At 49.0% G+C, this 26726-nt stretch overlaps 1 protein-coding gene and 1 long non-coding RNA gene across 3 annotated transcripts in view; both read right to left on the bottom strand.

Moving 5' to 3' along the window:
• The window catches only part of ATP2A3 (ATPase sarcoplasmic/endoplasmic reticulum Ca2+ transporting 3), a 46660-nt gene extending 24567 nt beyond the window's left edge, over positions 1-22093 (bottom strand). Inside the window, exons 1-5 of one of the 2 annotated variants that reach the window (XM_086859005.1) lie at positions 21865-22053; positions 4732-4749; positions 4246-4328; positions 3034-3138; positions 2202-2340 (exon numbers count right to left, since the gene is read on the bottom strand). In XM_086859005.1, the coding sequence (XP_086715131.1) occupies positions 2202-2340; positions 3034-3138; positions 4246-4328; positions 4732-4749; positions 21865-21982 (463 nt within the window). In that variant the 5' untranslated portion in view covers positions 21983-22053. Of the gene's footprint in view, positions 1-2201; positions 2341-3033; positions 3139-4245; positions 4329-4731; positions 4750-21853 lie in introns of both variants that reach the window. The other variant, XM_086859004.1, reaches the window with a different exon arrangement.
• Positions 22094-23010: 917 nt separating this feature from the next.
• On the bottom strand, positions 23011-26726 carry LOC111937905 (uncharacterized). The gene is made up of 3 exons (XR_002868812.2): positions 26423-26726; positions 25341-25407; positions 23011-24852 (listed from the first exon to the last, which is right to left on the bottom strand). It is a non-coding gene; the product is annotated as an uncharacterized LOC111937905 (long non-coding RNA).

Raw genomic sequence — 26726 nt, 5'->3', positions numbered from 1 at the left:
GGAAGCTGCTAACAGTGGAAAATCTCCAGAGTCCACCACAAACAACCATCCCTGGCTCTCCTGGCATGGCACAGTGGGCACAGGTGAACAATGCCCCATCCACTGCCAGCCACCCAACACCACCCTCCAAGGCACCAGTGCTTCCTTGAAAAAACACTTTTAAAATGCTTTTCTCGCTGGGTTTCTTCCTCCTGCTCCCTTATCAGCACAACCCCGCTCCGAGGCTGTGGAAACACTGAGGCCGAGAGATTCCCTGGCTCCCAGCTCCTCACATCCCTTACACAACACTGCTGGCTTGGCTGCTAACGATGCTCTCAAATCCCAGACTTTAACGAGCGCTTCCTCCCGGGGCTCGTAAACCCCCCCAGCACAGCGGGAGGGGGCTGGCACTGCTCCACCACCCAGCCAGTTATTCCAGCTGCAGATCCCAACCCTCCAGGATGCAGTAGCAGCCTCTGCCATCCAGCCAGACCTCCCCTGCTCCCTGTCACACCTATCTGGGGGACACTGAGCTGGGGGGCTGACAGCACAGACCTCCCCAAAACATCCACTTCATGCATGGACTCAGACTCTGCATCTGTTCAAGGGGGTTGGAGCATCTTAGAGGGAGCAAAGAGCTCCTCTTCCCTTGGGAAAGGCAGGAGGACTTGCAAACATGAGCTAAACCTGCAGAGGAATACTCTCGCAACATGCAGGGGCAGAGAGAGCCCTGGTGCCACAGAGGTGCCACCTGCACAGTGCCTTATTATCCCACGGCATGGAACAGACCTGGCCCAGCCATCAGCCAGGTACTGACCACGTGCTGATCCCCCAGCACCACAAGTCTCCCAAGAGAAAGAGAGGAAAACAGGAGGACACTGCCTGCCCGTGGCCACTGGCACTGCCTGAGCACCACAGCAATCAATGGAGCTCCCAGAGAGATGCTCTGCCTGTGCTTTTTGGGAAAGGCAAAAGCTGCCTGCACCAGGACTCACCTCCATGGCCTTGTCACAACAGGGCAAAACTCAGCTGGGCTTAAGCAGCCTGCCAGCTTCCAGCCACCCCCCTCCTTGGCTCAGCATAACAGGTTTCCTGCTCCCTGCTGCCAAATTTATTGCATTTGCACATGCAAACAGCAGCCAGTCCCTCCTGCCTGTGCTGTCACACATCCAGGGCATCACCTGGATGTCCACCCCAGTTTCAAAGCTTTTCCTCCTGGTGTGCTTTCCTATCAGGCACCTGACAGCACCCTCACCACTTCCCATAAGCTCCTAAACCCATAATTTGCTAATAATTTGCAAAACCCCTACAGAGAGCTCAGCTCTTTCCATTCCAGTCTCAGTGTTGATTGTTCCATTAAAAAGTAATATTGGACTGCTGATGGGCAGGCATTTGATTTGGGGAAAGATGGCAGAATTTTATAAATAATTCATTAATTTAATTAAAGGCCAGGTCAGCAGCTGGACTGCACTGTCAGAGCTGGCTTGGGAGTGCCGCCAGCTCACCCAGCTGAGAATCTGGCTGGCCTGAACCTCCCTCCATAATTTTTGTATTCATCTCCCAGCTGAAGCCCAACTAGAAGACATAAATAACAGCAAGCTGGATGGGCACAGGAGGGATTGCAGCATGTTTCCACCAGCAGGGCCACGAGGAGGAAAGGAGAGGATTTAGTTTTGTGGCTCTGGGGATTTACAGCATCATTTTAGGAAGAAACGAAACGGAATAATTGGAATGCATCCTCCTCAACTCTGCTGGGGCAGGCAGCAGACCCCAGGCAAGCTCTGCTGAATGCACAGCTCCAACAGAAGGGCTGGGGGGTATAACCCACCCCAAGGTGAAAGCACCCTGCAGTTCATCCCCCCTGCCTCTCAGCCTCCCTGGATAGCCAGCCCCAGCTCCCAGGGAAGCCCTGCAGCAGCACCCAGCACTGGCCCTTCACCCACGCCCCGCCCAGGGATGTGTGTGGGAGAGCCGCTTCCAGAAAGAGGGAATCTTGGTGGAAAATGAAAAGTTCTCCTAGCTCTTCCAGAAAAAGGGGAAATCCTCCCGAGACACAAAACCTGCGTCAGAAATGGATACTTTTATTCTCTTTTCTGCTGCTCTCTACTGCCTGATGCTCAGGCAAAGCCTTGGCAGGCTGAAGAGCCTCAGGTTTGTGGGGACCTCCCTGGCCAGTGGCACCTCCCCATCTGACCCCGTGGCCTGAGGTGATGGTGCCCTACCTGCCACCTCCACGATGTCCCCAGGGACGATGTCGCGGGCGCGGATCCGCTGCACCCCGCTGCGGTCGGCGCGGATCACCTTCCCCATCTCAGGCTCGTACTCCTTCAGGGCCTCGATGGCACTCTCAGCATTTCTCTCCTGCAAGCAGAGAGGAGCAGAGCTGCTGGTGCCAGCAGGCTCCTTCCCCACCCACTGCAAATCCAAATCCCAGCTCTGGCTTTGGAATCCATTTACACCATGGATGGGACAAGCACCATGTCTTCTTCAGCCTCTGCAAAATGATTCCTGCTGGTTTAAACCACACCAGATCCTGGATGTTTCCTGGACCTTTGGGGTTGATCATCTCCTTCTTGGTTTGGGAAGCGGCGTATCCCAACCAACTGTATCTGTCCCCATCCAGCAACCATCCCTCAGATTAATAAATGGCCTTATAATGAATGAATAGATACAAAAGAGGAGCACCACTGGCTGAAGCCAGTGCTCATCCCCCAGGAGGGGCAGAGTGAGGTGAGGGGCACTGTGGCTTTCTGGTGGACAGAGCAAAACCTTCCCTTGGAAAATGCGTTTGGCCCCAGCCCAGGAGACAAACGGTTTTTGCCTGGATAACTGCAAGATAAGCTCCAACCTGCAGAATTATCAAAGGAAGACTAAAAGAACAAGCCAAGAGGCAGCTCTGAGCACAGCTGCAAGGGCATGGGGAAGCTTGGCCAGTGTGAAAATTGAACCTTTGGCAAATGAGTTTCCGAGGGGGTGAAGCAAGCAGACCTTTGGATGAAGGATCTCAGACAGGTGGAGCAGACCCTGAGGGCAGGCACGGGGGCTGTGCCTTACCTGCCACACACCCACCACAGCGTTGGCAATCAGGATCATGATAATGACAATGGGCTCCACAAATGCCGTCGTGGTCTCCTCCCCTTCTTCAAACCAGGCCAGGATCTGGTGGCAAGAGAAAAGAAGGAGCACAATGCGGTTCAAACAAGAGCAGCAGCGTTTTAAGAGGAATGATGGAAACAAGAGCCAAACAACAGGTGTAAAGGAAACAACCTGGAGGTGGCCAGACCCACATGGCTTGGTCAAAGAGTGGAATTGCCATATCCCACTGCAGGAGCCTGCAGTCCTCTGCTGGGATAAGTTGATGCATTGAACAAGTGGGGCTGGAGCAAACAGCCATGCAATGCCTGAATGAGTGTCTGCAGACCCTCTTTGTGTTTAGTGCACCCGTGGGGAGACCATGGCCACGAGCTGATGAATGGGGAGAGCAGGCAGCATGGCAGCATCAGGCATCCCAGGCAGAACACAAATAATCAGTGCAGTAACAGCAGCTCTGCAGAGCAGGTACTGAGCTTGTGGCTTCAACCACCCTGAGCTCCCTCTCCATCCCACAAAGGCCTCATAAAATACTACAAATGAAGCACACACACAAATATTTCCGCTCCATTTAACTGCTCATGGACCTGGGCTGTGTCAACAGAGGCACTGGCACAAAGACCTGACCTCTGGCACTGGGCTTCACACCTGCCTTGCCTGCCCTCACTTCACTGCATGTTGTTCTGGGAATGTATTAAACCCCACAAGGGACCAGCCTTCCCCTTTATCTACCCATGAGTCACATCTGAAAGGAAGAGCCAGGAGTCTCAGCTTTGCCATCCTACTGCCAAACACTCTTACACTCAAATAAATCAATCTCCAACACCTTGGTGGGAAACCTCTCCTCACACAGAGCTGCTCTCAAGGCAGAGATTGTGGGCAAAACTAAACTGACAGTTCAGTACTGGGGCACTGCAAACCATCAGCCTGGAACAGCCCCATGAAAACAGAAGGCAGCCCAGGGAGTTGTTTGATTTTACTTTTGGATGGATCAGAATTACTGAAAAATCCACCAGTCCCATCTTCAAGCAGTGATATTGCCACTATGCCCTAGAAACCACTGCTCTGCTGCTGCATCTCCTTTATCCCACAGGCACCTGGCCTCCTTTCCTCTCTGGATGTCACCTGAGGCTGTAGGTGCCCCAGAAGGTGCCACCCCGAGCTCTGGGTACTTACAAAGGACAGAAAAGCTGCCATCAAAAGGATGCGGACGAGTAGGTCTTCAAACTGCTCCAGTACCAACTCCCAGAGGGACTTTCCTGGTGGGAAACATGAAGCCAAGAACAGTCAGTGCTCAAAAAAAATCTCTTAAGACCCACAGAATTGCATCCCTGCTTGCTTCAGGGCTGCTCTGCTGCCCCTTGGCCGTGGGCATTGGTGAGGACACAGCATTGCAGTGGGGGGTTCTCTCTAAAATGAAATGTTTTATTTTCTGGCACTGCCCTGGTTTTACTTGGGTCTGTTTTTAACTACTCAAACCAAATTCTCTGTGTTTCTGTTCACAGAGGTAGCCTCACCATCACAGGGAAGCTCTACTATCAGCCCAGCTTTCTCTGGGATTAAAACCAAGATTAAAAGACCCCAAAGATTCCTTCTTCCTTGTCCCCAGCACACTCCACCCAGACTCAAGGCATAAACTGCCACCTCCAGCCCGTGACTTACCTTCTTCTGCAGGGAGCTCTGTGGGTTTTCATGAACAGCACAAGTAGCACAATACAGCAAAAAAACAATAAAAATAAAAAGATAATTAGTGATTTGGACCCGGACTAGAAATCCCTTCCCTTATGCCCAGCAGTTCACTCAGTACCCCAAAATACAAATTTTTCTGCTCAAATTCCCACATCAGGGCAGCTTGTCCTCAAACTTGTCAATCCAGCACCAAGCAAGCAGCCCTGGAAACATCATTTTCCTGCTGCAAGTGGCTCAGGCAGCATTTATTCCTACACTCAGCCTGCCTAAAAAAATATTCCTCAGGAGCTGCCCTCTCCAAATCCAAGACACAGAAGTCCAACCATCCCATAAAATTCCCTGCCAGAAACCCCATACAGCCCCACTGGGGGCTGTAACTTTCAGACCATATTTCCTATTAATCTGTTGTACTTTACAGCCAGCAACGCTGTAGGAAACAAATCCAAAGCTGATGCTCAGCTGCTCCAAGCTGTCCTCCCAAACCCACCCCAGCGGGTGCAGAGCCTCCATCCACACTGCTCCCAGCCAAACCCAAGCCCAGTCACCTGCAGAACCTGAGAGGAACCCCTGGGCTCCCAAGAACCCATCACAGCTTGCCCAAGATCCCCCCATCCCCAGGAGGTGACATTCCCTTCGCATGCACCGACGGGTCCCACGATCACTGGACAATGGGATGCCTTAAGAGTTCAGCTTTTCTATTTTCCATGTATTTCTAATCCTGCAATTCTTTAGTGTATAACTCCAGATTCCACCTTTAACATTTCAACTCACTCTACAGAGCGTGTCAGAGCGAAGTGGCTCTTGTCCTCTCACAGCTAGCTCCTCTCCACCCCCAGCTTCCTCTCCCCAGCCCAGAGAGCCTCCAAAATTAAAAGTAGAAGAGATCTGCTGCTGTTTCCATCCAGACTCCACTTTTAGGGTGCAAGGTTAGAGGGTTAAGGGCAGGCAGGTGCCCTGGGGAGGCAGCCAGGGGTCCCACAGGTCTTGGCTCAGCCGGGGTGCCCCAGGGTGACTTTCCACCCTGAGCAGCCACCCGAAACACCAGTGTCTTCTCAGTGCTTCTCCCACACTGTGTTTGCATGAAAGTGGCAGCTACGCCGTTCACAGAGCTGGGACTTTGCATGAGATCTTGATTAAAGCACTAAAAAAGGTTTCTGTGAACTCAGGAAACACGTGCACTGGGGCAGGCAGCTGAAGCACGGCGGTGGCACAGTGACTACGCCATCACTGCCACCAAACCTCAGACACAGCAATGCTGCTGCAGGCACCTCCCAAACCCCCAAATCTGAGTGCAGAGATACCCTGCTATCAGTGACTCCTTCCACCACTCTTCATGTGCCAGCTCAGCACCAAACACCCAGAGAAAAAGGGCAGAAAGTCACAATAAGTCCACAGTTTTGGGTGTGAACTGATAAAAACCCGCTGGAAAACAGGAAGGTTTGGGGCTGGAGCTTCTTCCTGTCACATCCAAAGTCTCACTAGAAATAAGAGGGTTTGCTACTCACCAAACCAAGTTTTGTGACACAAAACTTGTGAGCTCTGAGCTTGTCACATCAGGACATCTCTCCTCGCTGTGCCATCACATCAGGTGGTGGCACTGGCCTGTACCAGGCTGCAGAGTACCCACACAAGATGCTCTAAGGGCATGCAAGGAGCCCGGCCACCCTGGGCAGACGTGGGGCTGGCGTCGGGTTATTTTAGCGGGAGGTTAATCTCCAGCTCCTGCCAACTCAAACAGAGCTGGCAGCCCACGGGCTGGCGCCTGCAACATGGCAGGGCACGGAAATCAGGTGATGAAAAGGTAAATAAACACTGGTGCCACCCAGGAGCACAAGCACAGGCTGCCCCAGGGCTCTGTGACAGCCTCTGTGTCCCCGGGGAGAGCCGGCCCCGCTTTCCCAGCCAAAGCAAACACCGACTGGGACAGGGCGGCGATGGGGGCGCTTCAAGGAAATGTTTGAGGTCCTCCTGCTGTAACAGGAGCAAAAATCCCTGGAGCACATCCTGAGAGCAGCTGGTGCTTCTCCATCCTGCACTGAGGTACTGCATCCCACTCTGCTCTGGGGGAAAGTGAGGCACAAGGTGATGCTCTCACAGGCCGGCACGTGGCAAAGCAACCCCTGGTGCACATTCAAGTCCAGGGTGCAATCCACAACAGCAGGGTGAACACTGAAATTCCATTTTCCCTCACCATTTCAGGAGTTTCCCTTGGATAAAATCTGATTTCCCTCATGTGAAACCCTTCTGCCCCAAGATGATGTGCGAAGAGCATGATGCCCTCTGGGAGAATAATAAGTATCACACCCAGGCCCAGCTTTCTGCTCTAAATAACTTAATTCAAATTATATTTCTATGTTGTAATCACTTTTTTTTTCCCCCCTTCCTTTAATACCTTTTCCCATATGCAGGGAAAGGGAAATGGATGTGCAAAATAAGGGATGCATCCAATTCCTTTGGACTGCTGACAGGCAGTAAAATAGTAGTGAAAAGGGTAAGAAAACCCTAAAACAACCCCAGCTGGGAGAGCAGCTCCTATCCTGTGACATAAACCAGGAACCCAGGCAGAGCTGCTCTGGGATCCTTCCACCATCCCACAAGACACCAGGCATGATAAACTGTTATTTTAACTGGCTGCCTTTCCCATGGGCTGCATGGGAAGGATCTTGGAGGGACATCTGATCTGCTCTGCCTCATCCCTGGTGACAGCCAGCACTGCACAACACTCCCCAAAACTGCTGGATTGCATGGCCAGGACAGGCACAGCTGCAGTGAGAGCATGTGAGCACACAGGCCTGCACATCTCCAGCTGTGCCCAGCCTCTGCTGCCCAAGGAACGCAGGAAATAACCCTGCATTAAAAATCACCTCACGGGGGCAGGCACTGGGAGCATCACAGAATGCTTTGGGTTGGAAGGGACCTTAAAGATCATCCTGTTCCAACCCCCTGCTTTGGGCAGGGACACCTTCCACTCTCCCAGGTTGCTCCAAAACCTGGTTTGAACGCTTCCAGGGATGGGACATCCATCCCCATCCTTGTGCCATGTGGCCACAGCCAAGCTCTGCTTTGTACCACAACCCAATCCCAGAGGATTCAGCCCTTCCCCTGTCCTCCACCACCCCAATGGAGCTGCTCCCAAAGCCATGGGTGGTTTCCTCCTGTGCCTTCCCCTCCAGAGCTCTGGGTGTGCCGTGGGTGGCAAGGCCCTCCAGCCCCAGCACCTCATTTGCCTATGGCCCCACAGCTGCTTTTTCCTGTGTGCCAGGTGAGGTTCACTTACACCAGCGACAGTCACGCATTCAGGGCTGCTTCAAAAGGCATCAGAAAGATAAAATAAACGAGATACAACCCCCCCTCCCCTGGCAAACACTGCTGGTTTGCTGTTCCTGTAATTCCCCAGCGTTCATCCCTGCTCCAGCTGTGCCCTGCACTTTGCAAAAGCCCAGAACTCTCCCAGCTGGGGAATCCACCACCCCAAAAATAAGCAAATTCAAGCCAGCTGGGCATGGCAGCAGCCTGGGCTGGGTGAGTAGCACATGAGGATGGATAGCAGAGGTTTAAAGGTCAGAAACACCCTTGCTGTTTTCCAGGCAATGCTTTAGGGTAAGATGACCCAAACATTTTCCTCGCTGGCATCTGAACATTGCCAATGGCTGGCAAAAAAATTCAGCCCCAAAAATTCCTGGTTTGGGTCACAAGGCTTCCTGAGGCAGACAGAGCTCCAGACCAGCTGCTCATCCCACCCTCACACTGCTCTTCCAAACTCACAGGTTCTGAACCCAGCCCAGCATCACTGATCCCCAGGACAGTGATGGGGTCCCAGTGGAGAACTGGGGGCACCAGGCACCCACAGCCCCACTGCTGCAGTCAGAGGGGGAAAGCTGAAAGGCTCATTTGTTCCTTTTTTGGCCAGCTGAGCTGATCTCCCCAGGTCAGGGACTAGGAAATGCAGTTCTCCTGGATGTGCCCCCCAACAGCAGCAAAGCACCAAGCAAAGCCAGCCCAATGCTATCTCCTCCCCAGAAAATCAGACACGACATCCTTGGGCTGAAGGAAAAGCCACCACCACCATGTCCCACTGTCCAGGGAGGAGGAAACAGGGATGGAGGAAGTGTGGCATCAGACCAATGGTCCGAGAAATAGTGTGAAATAAATAAGGAAAGCCTCTCCCATCCCACTTTAAACTTCCTTTATTCTTGGAAATGGCTCATCCCCAAAATGTTGGGCAGCACAAGCTTCCCTTCACTGCAGTTCAGGGGGTCCATAAACCCTGCCCAGCCCTGAGCATTCTCCCCCCATCCCACAGTGAAAAGCAAATTGGTTCCCTGCCAATATCCCACCTCCTTTCCTTGATGCCAGGAAAATAAGGACAGCAGATTTTGCCCCTTTTGCTCTGAAAAACGAAGCTGCCCACTTGGGCTCATCGCTGCAGTGCCCATGAGGCATTTGCAATAAAGTCTTGGAGAAACTTAAAGGAAAAACCTTAGAGAAAGAGGACAAGCGATGTCCCCTGTCCCCACCAGCACCCACAGCAGACCCTGGGATCACTTTGGGAGTGGGAGGGAAGGAGGAAACCCGTGGCTCCAGCCAGGGATGGATTATTTGAGCAAACTAAAAGCAGCGGTTTGTTCCCTCCTGCACCAACGCAGTGGAAAGAATTTCCAGCTCCGGCTCCCGGGTGGAAAAGCTAAAAATCTGCATTTAAATAGTAACGGTTTTGGAAAAAGGAGAAAACAAACCAAAACCCCCACAACCACTACAGGAGCTTGAAGAAAATAAAGCCAAAGGTTCAGTGGATTATTTTAGTTTTAGGTTGGGTATTTTTTGCTTCTTCCTACCTCTGCTTCAAGGAGACCCTTTCCATAAGGGCAGGGAAAGGCAAGGGAGTGACTCTGCCTCATCTGGGAACCTTCTGCCGAAATTACCACAACCCCAACCAAGGGACATGCTGCAACTTCAATATATTCTCTTCTTCCACCCTAGAAATACCCTTTTATTTCCTCTTTTATCACCCTAAGCCTAATTTTTCAGCTAAGTGTTAAGTAAATTGGGAATTTTTGGCCGGTAATGTTTTCTCATTGTTTTGGGCTCCGCTGCAGCCTCCTGCCCTTGGCTCCCCACATCCCTGAGATGCTCAGCTGCCACCCAGAGCCAACCCCCAGAGCCAGCACAGCGATGAAAAAGCCCCAGCCAGGCCAGGGGACAGTGCAGCGGGAGATTTGTACCCCCTCCAGGCACACTGGACAAACTGGCCACTTGCAGAGACTCCAACATGAAGAAAATAACATTTTCCTGGCAGTGCTGGGAAGCAGTTTAGGAAAGCAAGGCCAGGGAGCTGCAGAGGTGGCAGTGCCAGGAGCCTCAGTGATGCCCCTGCTGCCAGGTCAGCTCAGAGAGTGCCCAGCCCCAGCAAGATTCAAACGCCCCAAGGGAGGAACCAAAATTGGGCTGAGACTTTCAGCTGAATTTTGGAAGAATTGGGAAAGAACAAGGTGGGGCAGTGTTTGGGTTTTTTGGGTTTTTTTTTCCCTAAAAAAAGAGGATTCCCAAAGGATTTTTCCAAAAAATATTTGAGCTGGAAAGACTCCAGGTAAGAAAATGAGACTTTTTCCAGAGAGATATATTTGATTCTGGAGGAGAGATGCTGATCAGAACACAGCAAATGCTGCTGTGCTCAGTGGGGGAACAAAACTGCCTTCCCAAGGACCAGCTCCAATATCCCTTTACACTGACACAAGCAACTTCCACGAGGCTGTAAGCAACCATTAAGGATATCACATTTACATGTCTTGGAAAATAAATCAATAAATAATACAAATAAGTAAGGAACAGAAATAATAAATTACATTACAAATGTAACTAAAGTTACTGAAACAAAGCCCCAAACCTGCAGCATCAACTGTAAAAAGGAAAACAGAAACCAAGAAGAACTACAGGATATTGCTTTTAAATCCAAACCACATCGTTTCCCCTTCCCTGCCAAGATGAGGAACCTGCTCACCCTGACCCCTCCAAAAGCTGATGTTTGTTTTAATTGTTATATTTTAATCTATATGTTTTAATCAATCCTGCTGCCTGCAGCCAAGCCCCAGGGCAGGAACTGTGCATTTATGGATCCTGAAAACCCAGCCTGTGAACTCTGGGGTGGAAATATTCCCTGAATGGATTCAGCTCCATCCTCAGTGTGCTGTGGTCTGGAGGGAGCTGGCTTGGAGTATTTTTTCCATTTGTTTGTTTTCTGTCGTGGCAAACCTGTGGGGAATACCCAAGTTTGAACACAGCATCCCATCCCAGTCCATCTCCTGTGATCAATAAAAGCAGGATGATAAAACACATCCAGTGTATCTGCAGGGTGATGCATCCCCCAAACCACACAGGTGCTAATGAGCTGCTTTTAACCCCAACTGAGATTATCAATCATTAATTTATTTTGCAGAACTCCTTGCCCCAGATGACCTGCCCCTCCCTTTGCTTTTTCTGGTATCTGTTCTCAGAGAACAGTCTATTTTCAGCAATCCTCTTGGATGGGTTTTCATGAAAAATCAAGTCTACCCAGCCCTTAGTTTGGATTATATCAGAAGAAAAAAATTTCTGTAGGATAGAAAAGATCTGTTTTTCTGGATGGGAAAAAGGGGCAAGTTGGACAATTAATACTTTTCATGGATGAACTGTCTGAGGATCACACATTTCTGTGTAGTTGAAGGAATTCCTTTCCTGGAACGAGATACTCACACATCCCTGGAAATGTGAGTCCCTTCTAGGGTTTTTTCATAATCTCCTTCCAAATATTTATAATATCTGTGTGCATGACTGTAAAGATGGAATAGTATATATATATATATATATATATATATATATATATATGTATACATACATGATACCAACATATATTTGTGCATAAGGATAATATCTTATATATATATATATCTGTACACAGGGATATCTGTGTACAGATATATATTATGTCTGTGTATCTGTATATATAATGTGTATATATATATATATATATATGTGTATATATATATCTGTACACAGATACCCCTGTGTACAAATATACACATATATATATTTGTGTGAAATACATATATATGTATCAGATATGTATATATGCATATATACAGATATTTTATATATATTATATATATTATATGCAGATATGTATATTATATGTGTGTATGTATATATATAATATATATAAAAATCTTTATTATATATGTATATATGTGTGTGTATATATGTATATATATGTATATACAGATATACATAGATATACATATATATACACAGATATACATATATACATATATATATACACATACACACACACACACACATATATATATATTTGTGTGAAAAAGGGGAGAATAATTTGAATTATGCTTTATAAACAGAAGGGGAACCCTCTGTGAGGCCCAGAGCAGCTCCATCACTTCCCTCTCCCACCCTGCACTGCTGAGCCAGCCTTTTTCACTTTTACTTTTCCACTCACTCCCCACATAGTCCTTAATTTAGCTTTTCTGTTGACTTGGGAGGTTGCAAAATGGAAAAAGGGAAGTGCAAACAGGGAGGTAAAGGGAAGGTTATCCCAGGCTGGCAAACTCCAGCCAGGCTGGATTGATGGGAACATCCCTGGGATTAGCCCAGAGACCCTTGAAATCCCCCTGGAGAAGGAAGCAGGAGAGAGAATCTCCCCCACCCACGAAGCCTTCCCAAAAAACAACTGATTTTTATCACTGACAGATGCAAGGGAAACTTTCCAAACCAGAAGAAGAAATATCTAAAAGAACAAAAGAAAAAATAAAAAGAGCCCACAAAACTAACAAACCAAAACAAGAACAAAAACCCAAAAACACACCAACAACTAGAGAACCAACAAACAAAAAACCAAAAAACCCCACCCAAAAACAAACACCAAACCAAAAACAAAAAAACCCCAACCCCTCTAATAATTAATTAAATAAATAAAATACATAAAAATAAATATATCACATAAATAAATATATATAAGAAGTATATAAATTATATATTTATTATATAAAATAATACGTAAATATATATAGTATATATAAAATAATATATATAATATAATATGTAATTATATATAAAATAAATATATATAAAAATAAATATATAAATGGATATAAAGATAATATAATGTAATAAATAAATGTAATATATAAATAAATAAAAAATATATATAAATATGAACAAAGGAATGGAATGGAATAGAATAGAATAGAATAGAATAGAATAGAATAGAATAGAATAGAATAGAATAGAATTAGAATAGAATAGAAATAGAATAGAATAGAAATAGAATAGGAATAGAATAGAACAGAACAGAACAGAACAGAACAGAACAGGACAGGACAGGACAGGATAGGACAGGATAGGATAGGATAGGATAGGATAGGATAGGATAGGATAGAATAGAATAGAATAGAATAGAATAGAATAGAATAGAATAGAATAGAATAGAATAGAATAGAATAGAATAGAATAGAATAGAATAGAATAGAATAGAATAGAATAGAATAGAATAGAATAGAATAGAATAGAATAATAAAGCCCGTATCTAACACAAAAAACCCGGAGCTTTGCATTTGCTCTGAGGACGGCTCCGCCAGCGCTCCAGGGGGTTTCTCCAGAGAGACAAAAAATAAAAACCCCGGAGGCATGCAGTTGTTTTGGGCATTCCCCGCCGCAGGAGGACACGCAGCGGCTGCGGGGCCGCTCCCGGCACAGAGCCCAGCGCTCGCAGGGACCGCCGCTGCCTCTGGGGACCCCGGGGGCGCGGAGAAATCAGCGCAGGATCCGCGCTCCCCTCCCCACCTCCCACCCTCCCATCCCCGGAGCGCTCAGATCGCAGGAAACAGCCGGGGCCAAACCCCCGGGCAGAGCCCAGGGGACACTGCGGGAGCGAGGAGCGGATTTCCTGCCCCAAAACATCTCCCGGGACCGCCCCGGGCTGCGCCCTCCTGCTCCACACACGAGGAGCGGATTCTTATTCTCTGCGCTTTATAACCTCCGTAAAGGGCTTTATTTGTTCAAAGGTGTCCCACAGTGACTTGCAAATGTTAGTGGGGGGGATTATTTATAGATATATTTATATATAAGTATATTAATATAAAAATATTAATAATATTTATAAACATTAATAAATATAAAATAATATAAAATATATAATAAAAATAAATAATAATTTATAAATATTAACAAATATATAAATATTAGATATATTAATATATGTATATAAATTATATTTAATATATAATATACGTTATATATATTATAACATAATATATATGTTATATAATATATAAATATTAAATGTTATATGTACATATAATATAGTATATATAATATTTAATATATGATACAGTATATACTATATTAATATGTCTATAATTCTATATGATATACAATATAACATCCATTTTATATTAAAATATTTATATATAAATGTATTAATATCTAAATAATACCTAATATATAAATAATGACTAATATATAAATAATAACTGATATACATTTTATATAGATAATTTCCATATACAAATTTATATATATAAATTACTTCCTTATATACATTTATATATACAAGCTATATATAAATATAAATTTATATAAATATATAGAATATAAATATGTAATGTAAATATATACATATATATACATATATGAAATGGGATATACATGTATATATATAAAAATCTCAGATTGGACATGTTACTCTCAAATGGAGCACATGTATAATCTCAAATGGGATATACATATAGAGTCTCAAATGACAAACATGTATATAAAATCTCAAATGGGATATATAAGTATATATATACATGTGTGTATATATATATAAGTGTATATATAAGTATATAATTATATATATATATGAGTGTGTGTGTATATATATATATATATATATATATATATATATATATATATATATATATAAAAGTATATATGTGTGTGTATGTGTGTATATACACACACACACATGAAAATGTATATATAATGTATATATAATCTCAAGTGGGTTCATGTAGGACCAGGGGGTACAAAGCCAGGACCTGCAGCAGCACATCCAGCAGATTTCTGATCATTTCAATTTCAGGAGGAGTTTGATGATCAGAGCAGCGACCCTTAAGTTTAGGACTGCTACAGATCTAGACTTTAACAAGAGGTACAAACAACATTTCAGGTTTCAGCCATCACAGGTCCCAAACTGATGCCACCACAAGTGCTGAGTGTCCATGGATGTGCTGGACCAGGCAGGTGGGATCACCACCAAACCACAGCCTGACCGCAGCCTCGCCACCTCTGCGGCTCAGAAAGAGAAAAGGTTTTTACAGAGTGATAATGAGCAGCCAAACCTCAAAAACTGGGAGGTTCCCACAGCAAACCGGCAAATGTTTGTTATAGACATGAGGTTAATCGCTGGCAAGGATTAATTCAGCATCTCTTCAAAAGAGCAGCACTCTGGACTCATGCGACCTCTCTTTCCAGAGGTGGCTGGTTCGACTAAAGCGAGTGAGCCACGGCGTGGAGAGGAGCCATTCCCACCAATTCCCACCAATTCCCACCAATTCCCACCAATTCCCACCAATCCTAACGGGAATAAGGAGCCTCCTGTACAGCTCTATCCTCCCAGGCAGCGCTGGGATGCAGGGGAGCAGGCAGCTGCCTGCAGCCCTGCCTGCCAGGGGTTAACCGCCCACGGAGGAGCCTCCGGTGCATGCTCACGTCATGGAAATACTGGAGTAACCACAATTTTCTCTACTGCTTTTTGGCTCCAGTTTTTTTTTCAACATTTCTATGCTTCCAGATCTCTGCTACCTGTTTTTCTGTGAGTTACCAACAGCAGCTCCACTGAGCAGCCAGGGATTTTTTTAAAAAATATAGGTTGTTATTATATTTTCTACTTCCAGTGCTAGCAGCACTGAAATACAAAAAAAGATCATGAGTAACAATAGCACCAAGAAAACAATTATCAGATGCAGAATAATAAACGGGCTGTGGGGTTGGTGCTTTCTGAGTTTTCTGTGTATTAATACTGCCCTGGGTTGGACTGAACCCCCAGACAGCTCTGTTCTTCTGCCACCCACCCACCCAGAGTGGCCACAGCCCCCTTCTCCTCCATCCATCCCTTTCATCCATCCCAGCTGTTCCTCCTGCCCAAAGGGCTCCAACTGAGCAGGAGGGGCTGCCTGCATTGCCTCCTCCCCATCTGAGATGCCATGGGAGGTCATGAATGTGTTGCTCTTAAATTCTCAGTCCTGCTTTCAACAGTCCTGAAGAAGTTAATGGGGTTGGAGCATCCACTGCCCCCTGAGGTGAGCTCGAGGGACCAAGAGAAGGGTTTTGAGGCTGGTCCAGCCTCAGCAATGACTCACAGGATGGAGCCCCTTCCCCCAGGACTGGGGCAGCACCAGCTGGGAAAAAGGCACAGGATACAAACACTCAACATCAAGCTCACAGCTTACAAAACATAACCCTAAAAAAACCCCCAACAATATTTTGGAGGGGTATCAGCATCCCAACTGACTCTGCAAGCGCTGCGTGTGGGAGAGAAATCAAAGCTGGCTCCTCCAGAGGTTTAAGCATCAAACCACCTCATTTTTCAGGACTATGAAAATAGAATCACCTCGGGGCTGCAGGAGCCCTGTGAGGTTTCTGATGCCTTTTGATGGCCAGCTCAGATCCCTGCTGTGAATCACAGGACAGCGCAGGGAGCGCTGCTCTCCAGGGAGGTTTTGTGCACAGAGGATCAGGATGGTCTTGAGCGCTGCACAGGGCAGCTGTCACCACCAGAAACATCAACCATCTGCTTTCAGTCACTGGAAGTTCCCCTTGCTCAGCCCTGCTTTGTGCCAGAATTTGCAGCTCTTGTCAGGGATGTACCGTGGGGTCCATGCCAGAGGCATCACCTGTGCCAGGACAGACCCAACCTGCAGCCAGGAGCCTCCTGTTCTCACACCACCTCTTTTCCAGGAGCAGATCAAATGCAGAGTGAAAAGGCAGCAACTTGGATGCTTCTCAAAAATTAAAATTCTCCTTGGGTGGAGGAAAGGAACAGCAATACCAGGCATGGAGTGATGCTTTTTACTCCAGAAAAATGGCTTTGAGGGAAGCTGTAGAAAGGAAAACTTACTTGCAACCTAAATATCAATAGGATTTTTCAGGGATTTACCCTGAGGGGAGACGACCACAGAAATGGAACACTTCATATCAGATCTGGAGATTAGAAAAGGCTTAAAACACACAGAAAGACCAGTGATGCTGAAATGGCAAAGAGCAGAGGTGTGACTTTGTGGTGATGACAAGTGTGGCTCTAGGATGGCCATAAACTCTTGGCTGGAGCAGGGACTTCAAAAGAGACACCTGAATTACTGAGAAAAAGGATTACCCTGGGAGAAGGGGGGTATTTTGCTGCTATGGTGCGTTTGGAGGACCCATTCCAGCCCCTTACTGGAAGCACATCCCAAGCTGGCATCTGAGCATCCACAGTGCCTCCAGTTCCTCTTAAATCAGTGTTTTGTAGCACCAGCTCTACCACCCCCAGCATTAAAACCAGCAATGAAATAAAAATATTCATGAAATAACACTTGTGCCACAAGGCAGACCAACCCCAGGGGTAAACACAAGACCTGCAGGCACAATCCCTTCTCCCACAGCAGAATTTCTGCCCTGCAAATCTTCCTTCCCTGCTTCCTGCAGCACTTAGACAGCAGATGTCAGTTTTTCTGAACATTGCTCTTGATTCACAGTGTTTTTTAGAGGTAGGTGAGGATGCAGGTAACCTCAGAGGATGGCACAGAGATGAAAATCCCAAGTTTCCTTGTCAATTACGAAAACTTTGTGTAGTCTCTCCCCAAATTTGAAGTCGCTCGCAAGGTTTGAATGCCTCCGCATTTCTCCTCAGGGAAAGGATTTGGAGGAGGAGAAAAAAAAAAACCCCACAACCCGTAGCATGTTTATGAATCAGACTGTTAAGCGTGTGTTTCGGGGGTGGAAAAGGTGGGCGATGCACAGAGGAACAGAGCGCAGAGTTTGATGAGTCAGAAAATGCTGCTTTTCCTCTTCTTACTGCCACCTCAAATATTTCAGCGTGAAATAGAAATTTTATTTCTTTTCTTTTCTTTTTTTTTTTCCCCCTTTTTTATTATTGTCAAGAGAGAGCTGGAGCATAACCTTGGCTCGTTAGCAACCGCCAGCAGCTAATTCAACGTCAAGCCCCGCTCGGCAGGCGGAGGACACGCGTGTGCCGACGGATGTACACACACACACCCTGCAAAAACATGGAAAGAAATCATCTGCTCCTGCTGTTCCTTAGCAAAACAGGGGCTCAGATGTGTGCTCATGCCAGCTCCTTGAGAATTAGCCTTGCTGGGTTCGAGGAGAGCAGCAGCACAGCCCAGGCTGGATTTTGGGCTTGGGGATGTCTCCTCCTCCCACCCAGGCATGCACATGGGAAAATACACACAAGGATTTGGGGATCCTGAATGAGGCTTACAGACACAAAGGGAGGTGTGTTGGGGAAAACAAGCAGATTTGCTGGTGGGCTTTGAGCTGGTTTGAATAACCAGACGCAGCTGCACCTTCAGCAAGGCATGGGATCTGCAGAGCAGCGGGTTCCAAGGAGGGGTCACCCCCGGAGCAGGGTGGGTGAAGAGGATGGGTGAGCCCCCAAGGAGGGTGGATGGGCAGGATGGTCCTGCCCAGCTGAGTTTCCAACCACAGCAAGGCTTCAGCTTCGGAATCAGAGGAGATGAAACACAAGATGAGATAAACACCCCTATGCTGAAGCCTCGAGTTTGACTCTGCTGACTTTCACAGCCCATTTAGGTTACTGATGGAGCAAATAAAATTATGCATACGCATTAATACCAGCAATATCCTGCCTGAAATGTATGCTCATTTACACTCAGAAATCCATTTAGAAGAGATAAATCAGAGCTATATTTAAAACAGAAAAATCACTTGTCTGTCCACAAAGCAACCTCTGTTTATATCTGTCATTCCTTGGCAAAACTCAAATCATTTCGAGGGAAATTGTGCCTCTGGTTTTACATTTAGGAAGGAAAATGTTTGCATGCCCATACCCTCCTGCTCAGTCTGTTATAAAATAACAGATGTGCATTTGGTTATTTCTGTTTGTTTGTTTTGTTTTTTTTTTAAAGTTTTGTGATCTAAAAGCAACCTGTGGAGCTTGGAGCTGGTGGATGGGATGAGGTATAAGGAAGCACCTGCCAGGCACATGTGAGACACATAAATCCAAAGCATTTATTAATTAAAACTGACTTGGGAGATTCAGAATTGCCATGGTGAGACCTAAATGTTCTGTGGCTTCTCCAGTTTCCTTGGCAAATGAAAGGCCATGATGACAGCACTGATGACAGAGCTGAAACAAGAACACAAGCTCTTCCTAATGGAGAAATATCTTCTTCCACTCCAGTAATCTATAGCACACTGCTTGGCCCCCCAGCCACAAACTGGAGATACCAAATAATCACTATTGCTCTCCATTTCCTCCTACAAATGTGTTTGTGAGCACTGGCTCTGAAAAAACAATTTTAAGCTCCAAAAGAATACCGCCCCCAAAAAATGAAATAATTTTATATATCAGTCACACCAATGACGGCTGCTTCTCACTTAACGTCAGAGCTCGTTGCAGCTCGTATTTTTTTAAATGAAATAAAAAAGCAGCAGCCAGCAGCTCTGTGAAGCATGTCAGGAGGCAGTTTTTCAGAAAGATGATGTATTTTAGATTGTGATTCACGACCACACCAGCAGTTTGGAGCTCAAGATTAGAAGGAAATGAATGAATGTGAGACAGGAGGGTGAGAAAATGAAAGTAGCTGGAGCTTAAGGCCTGCTCTGCACTTCGAGCCACAAAAGATTTTTCTTCCCCTTCTGTGTGAGCTCAAACGAGTCACCAAACTGCCCCACACTTCTGCTGCCAGAGTTTAATTTAAACCTAAATTGAAATGCAATTTAATACAGTCCATCTCCAAACCCAGCTCGTTGTCCCAAGCTGCTCCCTTGTGGCACCCTGACCCCAAGCAGCTCTTCCAAACAGGACACCCAAGGGGATCCCAGCACAGCCAGGGTGCCTGCTGCCACAACACAACCTGCAAGTTCTCACCATGCTGGGAAAAAACCCCCACTTTTTGCTTAAAATCAAGGTTTTAAACCAAGCAAACCACACAGGTCCCTATCTGCATGGTTTTAAGCTGTTCTAAACTGTCTATGTCTCATTTGCACCATGAGAAAAATATAAATACTGCTCAGAAATTCAGAATTCTTAAAAACCTTTGACCACATTTCACTGAGGGCTGCACTGCCCTCAACATTCTGAAAAGAATGCAAAGCTGCAAAGCTCTGCTTGGAAGGTGAAAGACACAGGATACCCCAAAGTTCAGAAGCTCTTGTGAACCAACAGCTTGTGAGAAACCCAGTGCTGGGGTGCATGGGAAACAAAACTGCCGAGCGAGGAGAGTACAGAGCCACTGCTTGCAAGGGGAGGAAGCGAAAAGAAAATAAATTTAAAGGCAAACTAAGTGCCACCACTAACCCTTTGCTCTGCACCTACGTCACACCTTTGAGCTCCCTTTTTCAAGGCAGAGCCCGGTGAGCTGAGCAGCCAAGGAGCCTGACTCAGTGATGATGATTCACCTGGGCAAACAGAGGGACAAAGGCAGCAGGAGCCCCACGATGGTGATGCCCATCGGTGACACCCTTCAGCCACAAGATCCTGTGGGGCCAGGGCATGGAGCAGAAATTGGCTGCAATTATACCCTGAGATCAGACCTGTGGGATAAGGGTGAATTCTGCATTAAGGATGTATTTTGCCTTCAGCCCCCAAAGCAGAGGGGTTCCTCCCAGTTAACCAGACAGGTCTCCAGCTGCCCTTCTCCAAAATCAAGCCTCCAGGCACAGATGTGATGCTCCATTGCTTGCAGCTTGTGCCGGTTCTCCATAGCAAGAGCTCCCGAGTCCAGCCCTGACCATGCTGGCTCAGGGAAGGGAGCTGAAGCTGCCTGGAACAGGGAGCACTGCTGGGATGGGGGGCCCTGAGCACAGCTCAGCACAGGACAGCTGCTCTCAGGGCTGGAGGAGTCACAGCCTTCTGATCCCACCTACCACAGCCCTCCCAACAAATAGAAATGTGGACAGCAATCCTGCCAGCACCTGCTCAGGCTCTCCCTGGCCTCATCCTCGAGGATCAAGCAAGAAGCAGATGCAACAAGCTCCAAGCCAGGAGAGAGTTTACACACTTGTGTCCTTGCAGAAGTTTGAGAAGGGACTCAGTGCTCCAAAGCACTGGAGCAAACCACCCTAAACCCTCCTGTTTCTTATGCAGAGTTAACGACCGACCTCGCTCACAGCCCGAATAAACCCACCCTAAAATCACTTTGGTAGGTCCAGACACCCCAGCCAGCCCCTCCTGGGCACACCGAACACTTTCAAAGCACACGTTTAAAAGTTCCCCTTCTCAATGCCGTGAAGATGCCCAGCCGCTCGCAGGGGGTGTCCCGGGTCCTTGGGACACACGGCAGGGTCGGGACACGGCCGGAGCCCCCCGCAGCAGGGCAGGGGTGAGCGAGATCCCCCTTTTACACCTCTCACGGCTGTTCTGGGGCTTCCCTCTGTCACCCACAGGCAGTGAGAGCTTCCCCTCTTTCCTTCCTGGAAACAAGATATTGCTGTCCCTCCCCGCTTTCTGTCACTCCGCCAGCAGAATTAACACCCCGCTAATTGCCGACGTTCCTGGTGGCCCGTACCCGCGGTAATTAGCCTTTAATTAAAGCCGATAAATACTGTCCTAATCAACAGGTGTCCCGCGGCACATCCCCAGCGATCCTCGGCGCCGGGAGGATGCTCCGGGGGGGGACCCACGGCAGCAGCCCGGACCTTTCCGGGACCGGCGGGGAGGATCCCGGTCCGCATCCCGATCCCGATCCCGATGGGGAGGGTGCGGGTCCGCATCCCCATCCCGGTCCCGAAGGTCCCGATGGAGGGTGCCAGGAGGGATGCGGGTGTCCCGTTAGCGCTGCCCCATCCCACCGCCGCCCGCATCCCACGGCGATCCCGGCGCTCCGCACTGACCATTGGGGCCGTACTTCTCCCGGTTGCGGCGGACCTGCTCCGGGCTGAGCCCGCAGCTCTCGCTGACCCCAAAGCGGCGGAGCACGTCGAGCACGGGGATGCTGTGCGCCGCCTCCATGCCCCGGCCCGGGGGTGCTGGCCGGGGGCGCAGGAGGCACACGGGGCGCCGCTCGCACGGCGATGCCTCGGCACCTCTCCGCCCGCCCGGCGCCGGGCCCGCCCCCGGTACCGCCCCGGCACCGCCCCGGCACCGCCCCGGTACCGCCCCGGCACCGCCCCGGTACCGCCCCGGTACCGCCCCGGTACCGCCCCGGTACCGCCCCGGCACCGCCCCGGTACCGCCCCGGCACCGCCCCGGTACCGCCCCGGCACCGCCCCGGCACCGCCCCGGTACCGCCCCGGCACCGCCCCGGTACCGCCCCGGCACCGCCCCGGCACCGCCCCGGTACCGCCCCGGTACCGCCCCGGTACCGCCCCGCTCCCCGCTCCGCTCCCCGCCTCCAGCACTTCCCCCTCGGCAGCCCCGAGCTGTTCGCACCAGCCCGGACCAGGGTTGGGAGGGACCTTAAAGCCCACCCAGTGCCACCCCCTGCCATGGGCAGGGACCTTCCTGCAGCCCAGGTTGCTCCACGCCCCGTCCAGCCTGGCCTTGCGCATTTCCAGGGATGCAGGGGCAGCCCCAGCTGCTCTGGGCACCCTGTGCCACAGCCTGCCCACCCTCACAGGGAACAATTTCCTCCTCATATCTAATCTAAATCTCTTCTCCTTCCCTGTGAGGCCATTGCCCCTTGTCCTGTTGCTCCAGGCCCTTGTCCAAAGTCCCTCTCCAGCTCTCTTGGAGCCCCTGGAGGCACTGGTCAGGGCTCTAGGGTCTTCCTGGAGCCTTCTCTTCTCCAGGCTGAGCAGCCCAGCTCTCAGCCTGTCGATGTTTTGGCAGATTTCCAGGCTGAGAAGTGGGCAGGTTTGTGGGCAGTGGAAAGAGTCCAGAGGAAATAGCAGCAGTGTCTTGAGCAGTTAAGAGCAGAACTGAAGTTTCCATCACAAAAAATAATAAAGAAAAAATCAGGAGCAATAGAAGGAGGTGGGAATGCTGCATGGGTGCAGCTCAGCTGTGGGGTCTAAGGGGGCTGGCAAAGAGTGCTGCTCTCTGGGTCCCCTCCAGCACCCTACTCCCACCTGGAAGCTGAGCATGCCCCAACCCCACTATTACTCTTCTGGAAGCACAGCAGTTCCATGTCCAGTGATTTTGGTGGGATCAGAATTATCACTGCATGATTGCATCAGGAGCCCTGGAATTACAAATCCCTGCCTGACGCTTGTGGAAGCCACTGACACTCTCGCCATCCGTGCACTGTATCCAGAGAGAGGCAGTTGTGCTGTGCTGCCCTTGTCCCTGGAAATGTGAGATGTAAATTGTCACTGCAGGGAGGCAGAGGAAGGACCCAAAGGACCTCCTGTGCGGTAAAACCTGAGCTCCAGCCTCACTGTGTATGTGCCAGACATGCTGGGACATCCCACTTCACACTCCTCAGTGCTCCTCAGCCCCACGCAGAAGGCAGAGCATCCCTATTTGAGGAATGGGCTTATCCTGGAGGCACTTGAGTTTTTGCCAGGATTTAGATAGCATGACTGGCCTTGACCCATCTCACTCCCCTGTTTAGCCAAGTTCCCTGTCCTCTTCCTGCCCAGCCCCAGATGGGTCAGGGCTCCAGTTACATCACACAAGGGCTTTACATCACTTTTTGCAACGAGCTGCTTAAATGACTTCTTGTGGTAGCAAAATGACTGCTTTTAGCAGCTCCCCTGTGCAGCAGAGACCACCAGCAGCACCATGATGAGCTAGCCTGATCTGGAAAAGGAGGGTTGCCCCCAAAACCCGTTTTTCAATCCAGCTAAGGGTAACCACCATCACCACATCTGTGGGACTTTTCAATGTAGTGCACCTGACCCAGCTCCCACACTCCAGCAGCTTTTCCATGACCCAGCTCAAACCTGCTCCCAGTGACTCTCCCCATGTGAACTTCTGACTTTTCAGGTGCTTCCAGTTTTCCCACTGTTGCTGGAAGAAGCCTGTAGTTGATGGTGACTGGCACTGCTCTCCAGCTGAGAGGGTAAAAAACTCAGATTCTACAGAAACGTACTCAAGGCAGAGCCGGAGACAGCAGCTAGCACAAGGAGCAGACATCTCAGGGAGGAGCTCTGGCTTATTTATTTCTACATAAATTCATTTATAGAAAATGTTTTGCAGCTTCCACTGGAGTGGAGGTCCTGAAGAAATGCAGTTTTCTAGTTTGATAAAGTAATTTTTTTCAGTTCACTGCACTTGAGGCGTGGGAGGCAGAGAATGCTCCAGAGCTCAGCCCGGCCTGTCTCAGGTCCTGCAAGAAGCACAGCTCCCAGCCCTGTGGCTGGCCTTGCTTCAAGCTCTGTCATTTTATTCATCTGCCTCTCATGAGCATTTTGGGAGGAAAAGTGCTCTTTCTGCTGCTGAGCCACCCTGGCAATAGTGCTGCCCTTGGCCAGAGTCTGCCCCAGAGCTCCCTGGCTCGTGGGGCTGAGTGGTTCACAGAATCCCGGGATTGGATGGATTAGGCTGGCAAAAACCACAGTAACTCATCTGGTCCAACCTTCCTGCTCCAGCAGGGTCATCCCAGAGCACGTGGCACAGAGTGTGCCCAGAGGGTTCTGGAATATCTCCAGTGAGGGAGACTCCACACCCTCTCTGGGCAGATAGTTCAGTGCTTGGTCAATGTAAATGAAAGAAGTTCTTCCTCATGTTGAGGCAGAACTTCCTGGGCATCAATTTCTGCCCATTGCCTCTTGTCCTATTTCTTGGCACCACTGGGAAGAGCCTGGTCCATCTTCTTGACATCCACCCTTCAGACACTGACAGACATGGAGGAGATCCCTTCTCACTCATCTCTTCTTGAGGCTGAACAGGCCCAGTTCCCTCAGCCTGTCCTCAGCAGAGAGATTTCCACCAGGTGCCTGGGAAGAATTGATGTGATGTGAAAATAGCAACACATAATGTGCTCTTGACCAGGGGCACAGAGGACCTGGTGCAACAGATCATCCCCAAAACTCGTTCTCAAAGCAGCAGCTCTGGCAGGGGTGGGATGGGACCCCTCATCCCCCAGGCTCTGTGGAAGCTCATGACAAGCCTTGTTAGCCTATTTCAGGGCAAACATGCTGCCCTTAGAGCAAGGCCTTTGGGAAGAGGGTCCTTGGTGTCCTCCTGGGCATGACTGAGATGAGGCCCTACAGCACAAACTGCCTCACCTGCTGACAGGGAGGTGAAGGTCTAGTTTAATGCTCTTTGTGCAGGTGGAGAACAGAGACAAGACACAGAAAGCTCAAGCTGTGTGACTGTGCATGAACACCTGGAGACCCTCATTTGCTCCCCCCAGCATCTCCTGACCCTTTTGTCACATTCTCCCACACCAGCAGCTCCTCCAGCCCAGCAGGGTCCCACCTACCAGCAGGCTAGGTGCAGGCTGTTGTTCCTGCTTTTCCCAGTTCCATCGGATGATGCCAGTCCTTGTACTGGAAAAGAGCACAAAATTCATGTCCCAGCTGCAAAAGTTAAAGTTTGACAAGGTTGGGAGCGACTGAGATGAGAGTTACAAAGGGAACATCTGGCAGCCCTGGTAACAAGGCAGCACCATCCACCCCACCTATAATTAAGCAATCCATGAAAACCATTAGTGACTGGAAGCTGTAAATTAGTGAGGGAAACTGGACTGAAAACACTCTCAATATTGCAAGCAAAGGGTCCAAAGACATCCTGAGCTGTGGAGGGAGCTGGGCTCCATCCCTGGCAGCCCCCCGAGTGTGGGGGATTCCCTTCTGTAGTGGGTCAGCCCTGAAACAAAGGGCAAACCTCTTTATTTATCTTGGCTTCCCCTGCAGCAAAAACTTCTGGAGGTAGACACGCTTAAGAGAGCCATAAAAAGAAGAAAGGAATGGATTTAACACCTCCCAGGCTACTGAGGAGTTGTTTTCTTTTCTTTTTTATTTTTTTTTTGCCGTGGCTGCGGTGTGGGAGGAAGAGCAGGACCCAGCCAGGGCTGGCTGTGTGCTGTACAAGACATGGAAGTCTACAGGCAGTTTTGATTTTAATCTTGCTTCTACAAGAGGAAATCAGGAGTAATTCCCCCAAAAGCTGTGGATTTGCACTGCTCCCGCTGAGGAGTGGGATGGCTGGAGCCGCCCCAGAGCCTGTCGGAGTCAGCAGAGGCTGCCAGCGACGCTGAGCCGACGCCACTCTCCTCACTCCAAGGATTTTACAATCCATGGAAGATTAATCTTTTGTCTCCACTTTGTTCCTCTGAGATGGGGAAAAAATGATGTTTGCTGGAAAGGCTGAGAGAGCAGGCAGTGCTCTGGTAAGCGGCCCCAGGCCCGGGCTGGGCAGCAGTGGACAGCAGGCCCGAGCGGAGGGTTTAAGCACTGGCAGCGGCAATTTCGGCTCAAAATTGCCAAAGTACAGGGCTTTCAGCACATTATTTCATCCCCTTTGCTTCAACACCAACGTGGTTTGGCGTCCACATCTCCCCACCTGGCTCAGGTCGAGCTCACGGTGGCCCAGAGGCTGTCAGAAGCGGTGGCAGGTGAGGAGCCAGCCCTTGGATGTGAATTTGTGCCTCTCCAGGGATCTCCTGCCACCCCTGAGCTCCCCACAGCTCCACACCTGCAGTGGTGGCACCTGGGAGAGCCCCAGGAGAACAAATTCGGGGTTCACCACCCCAACAGAGCAGCTAATGCTGCACCAGGAGGAGCAAACCTCTTCTGTCAACAGCTCTCGGCTTCCTAAATCAGCCCAGCTGCCCCATGTCCTGCTCCAGCACCCTCCCCTGGCCCCA

Source organism: Cyanistes caeruleus, chromosome 21, assembly GCF_971803275.1.
Source record: "Cyanistes caeruleus chromosome 21, bCyaCae1.hap1.1, whole genome shotgun sequence".
Lineage (NCBI taxonomy): Eukaryota > Metazoa > Chordata > Aves > Passeriformes > Paridae > Cyanistes > Cyanistes caeruleus.
Note: the sequence above shows the minus strand (reverse complement) of the source record. Positions and strands in the feature narration are given on the sequence as shown.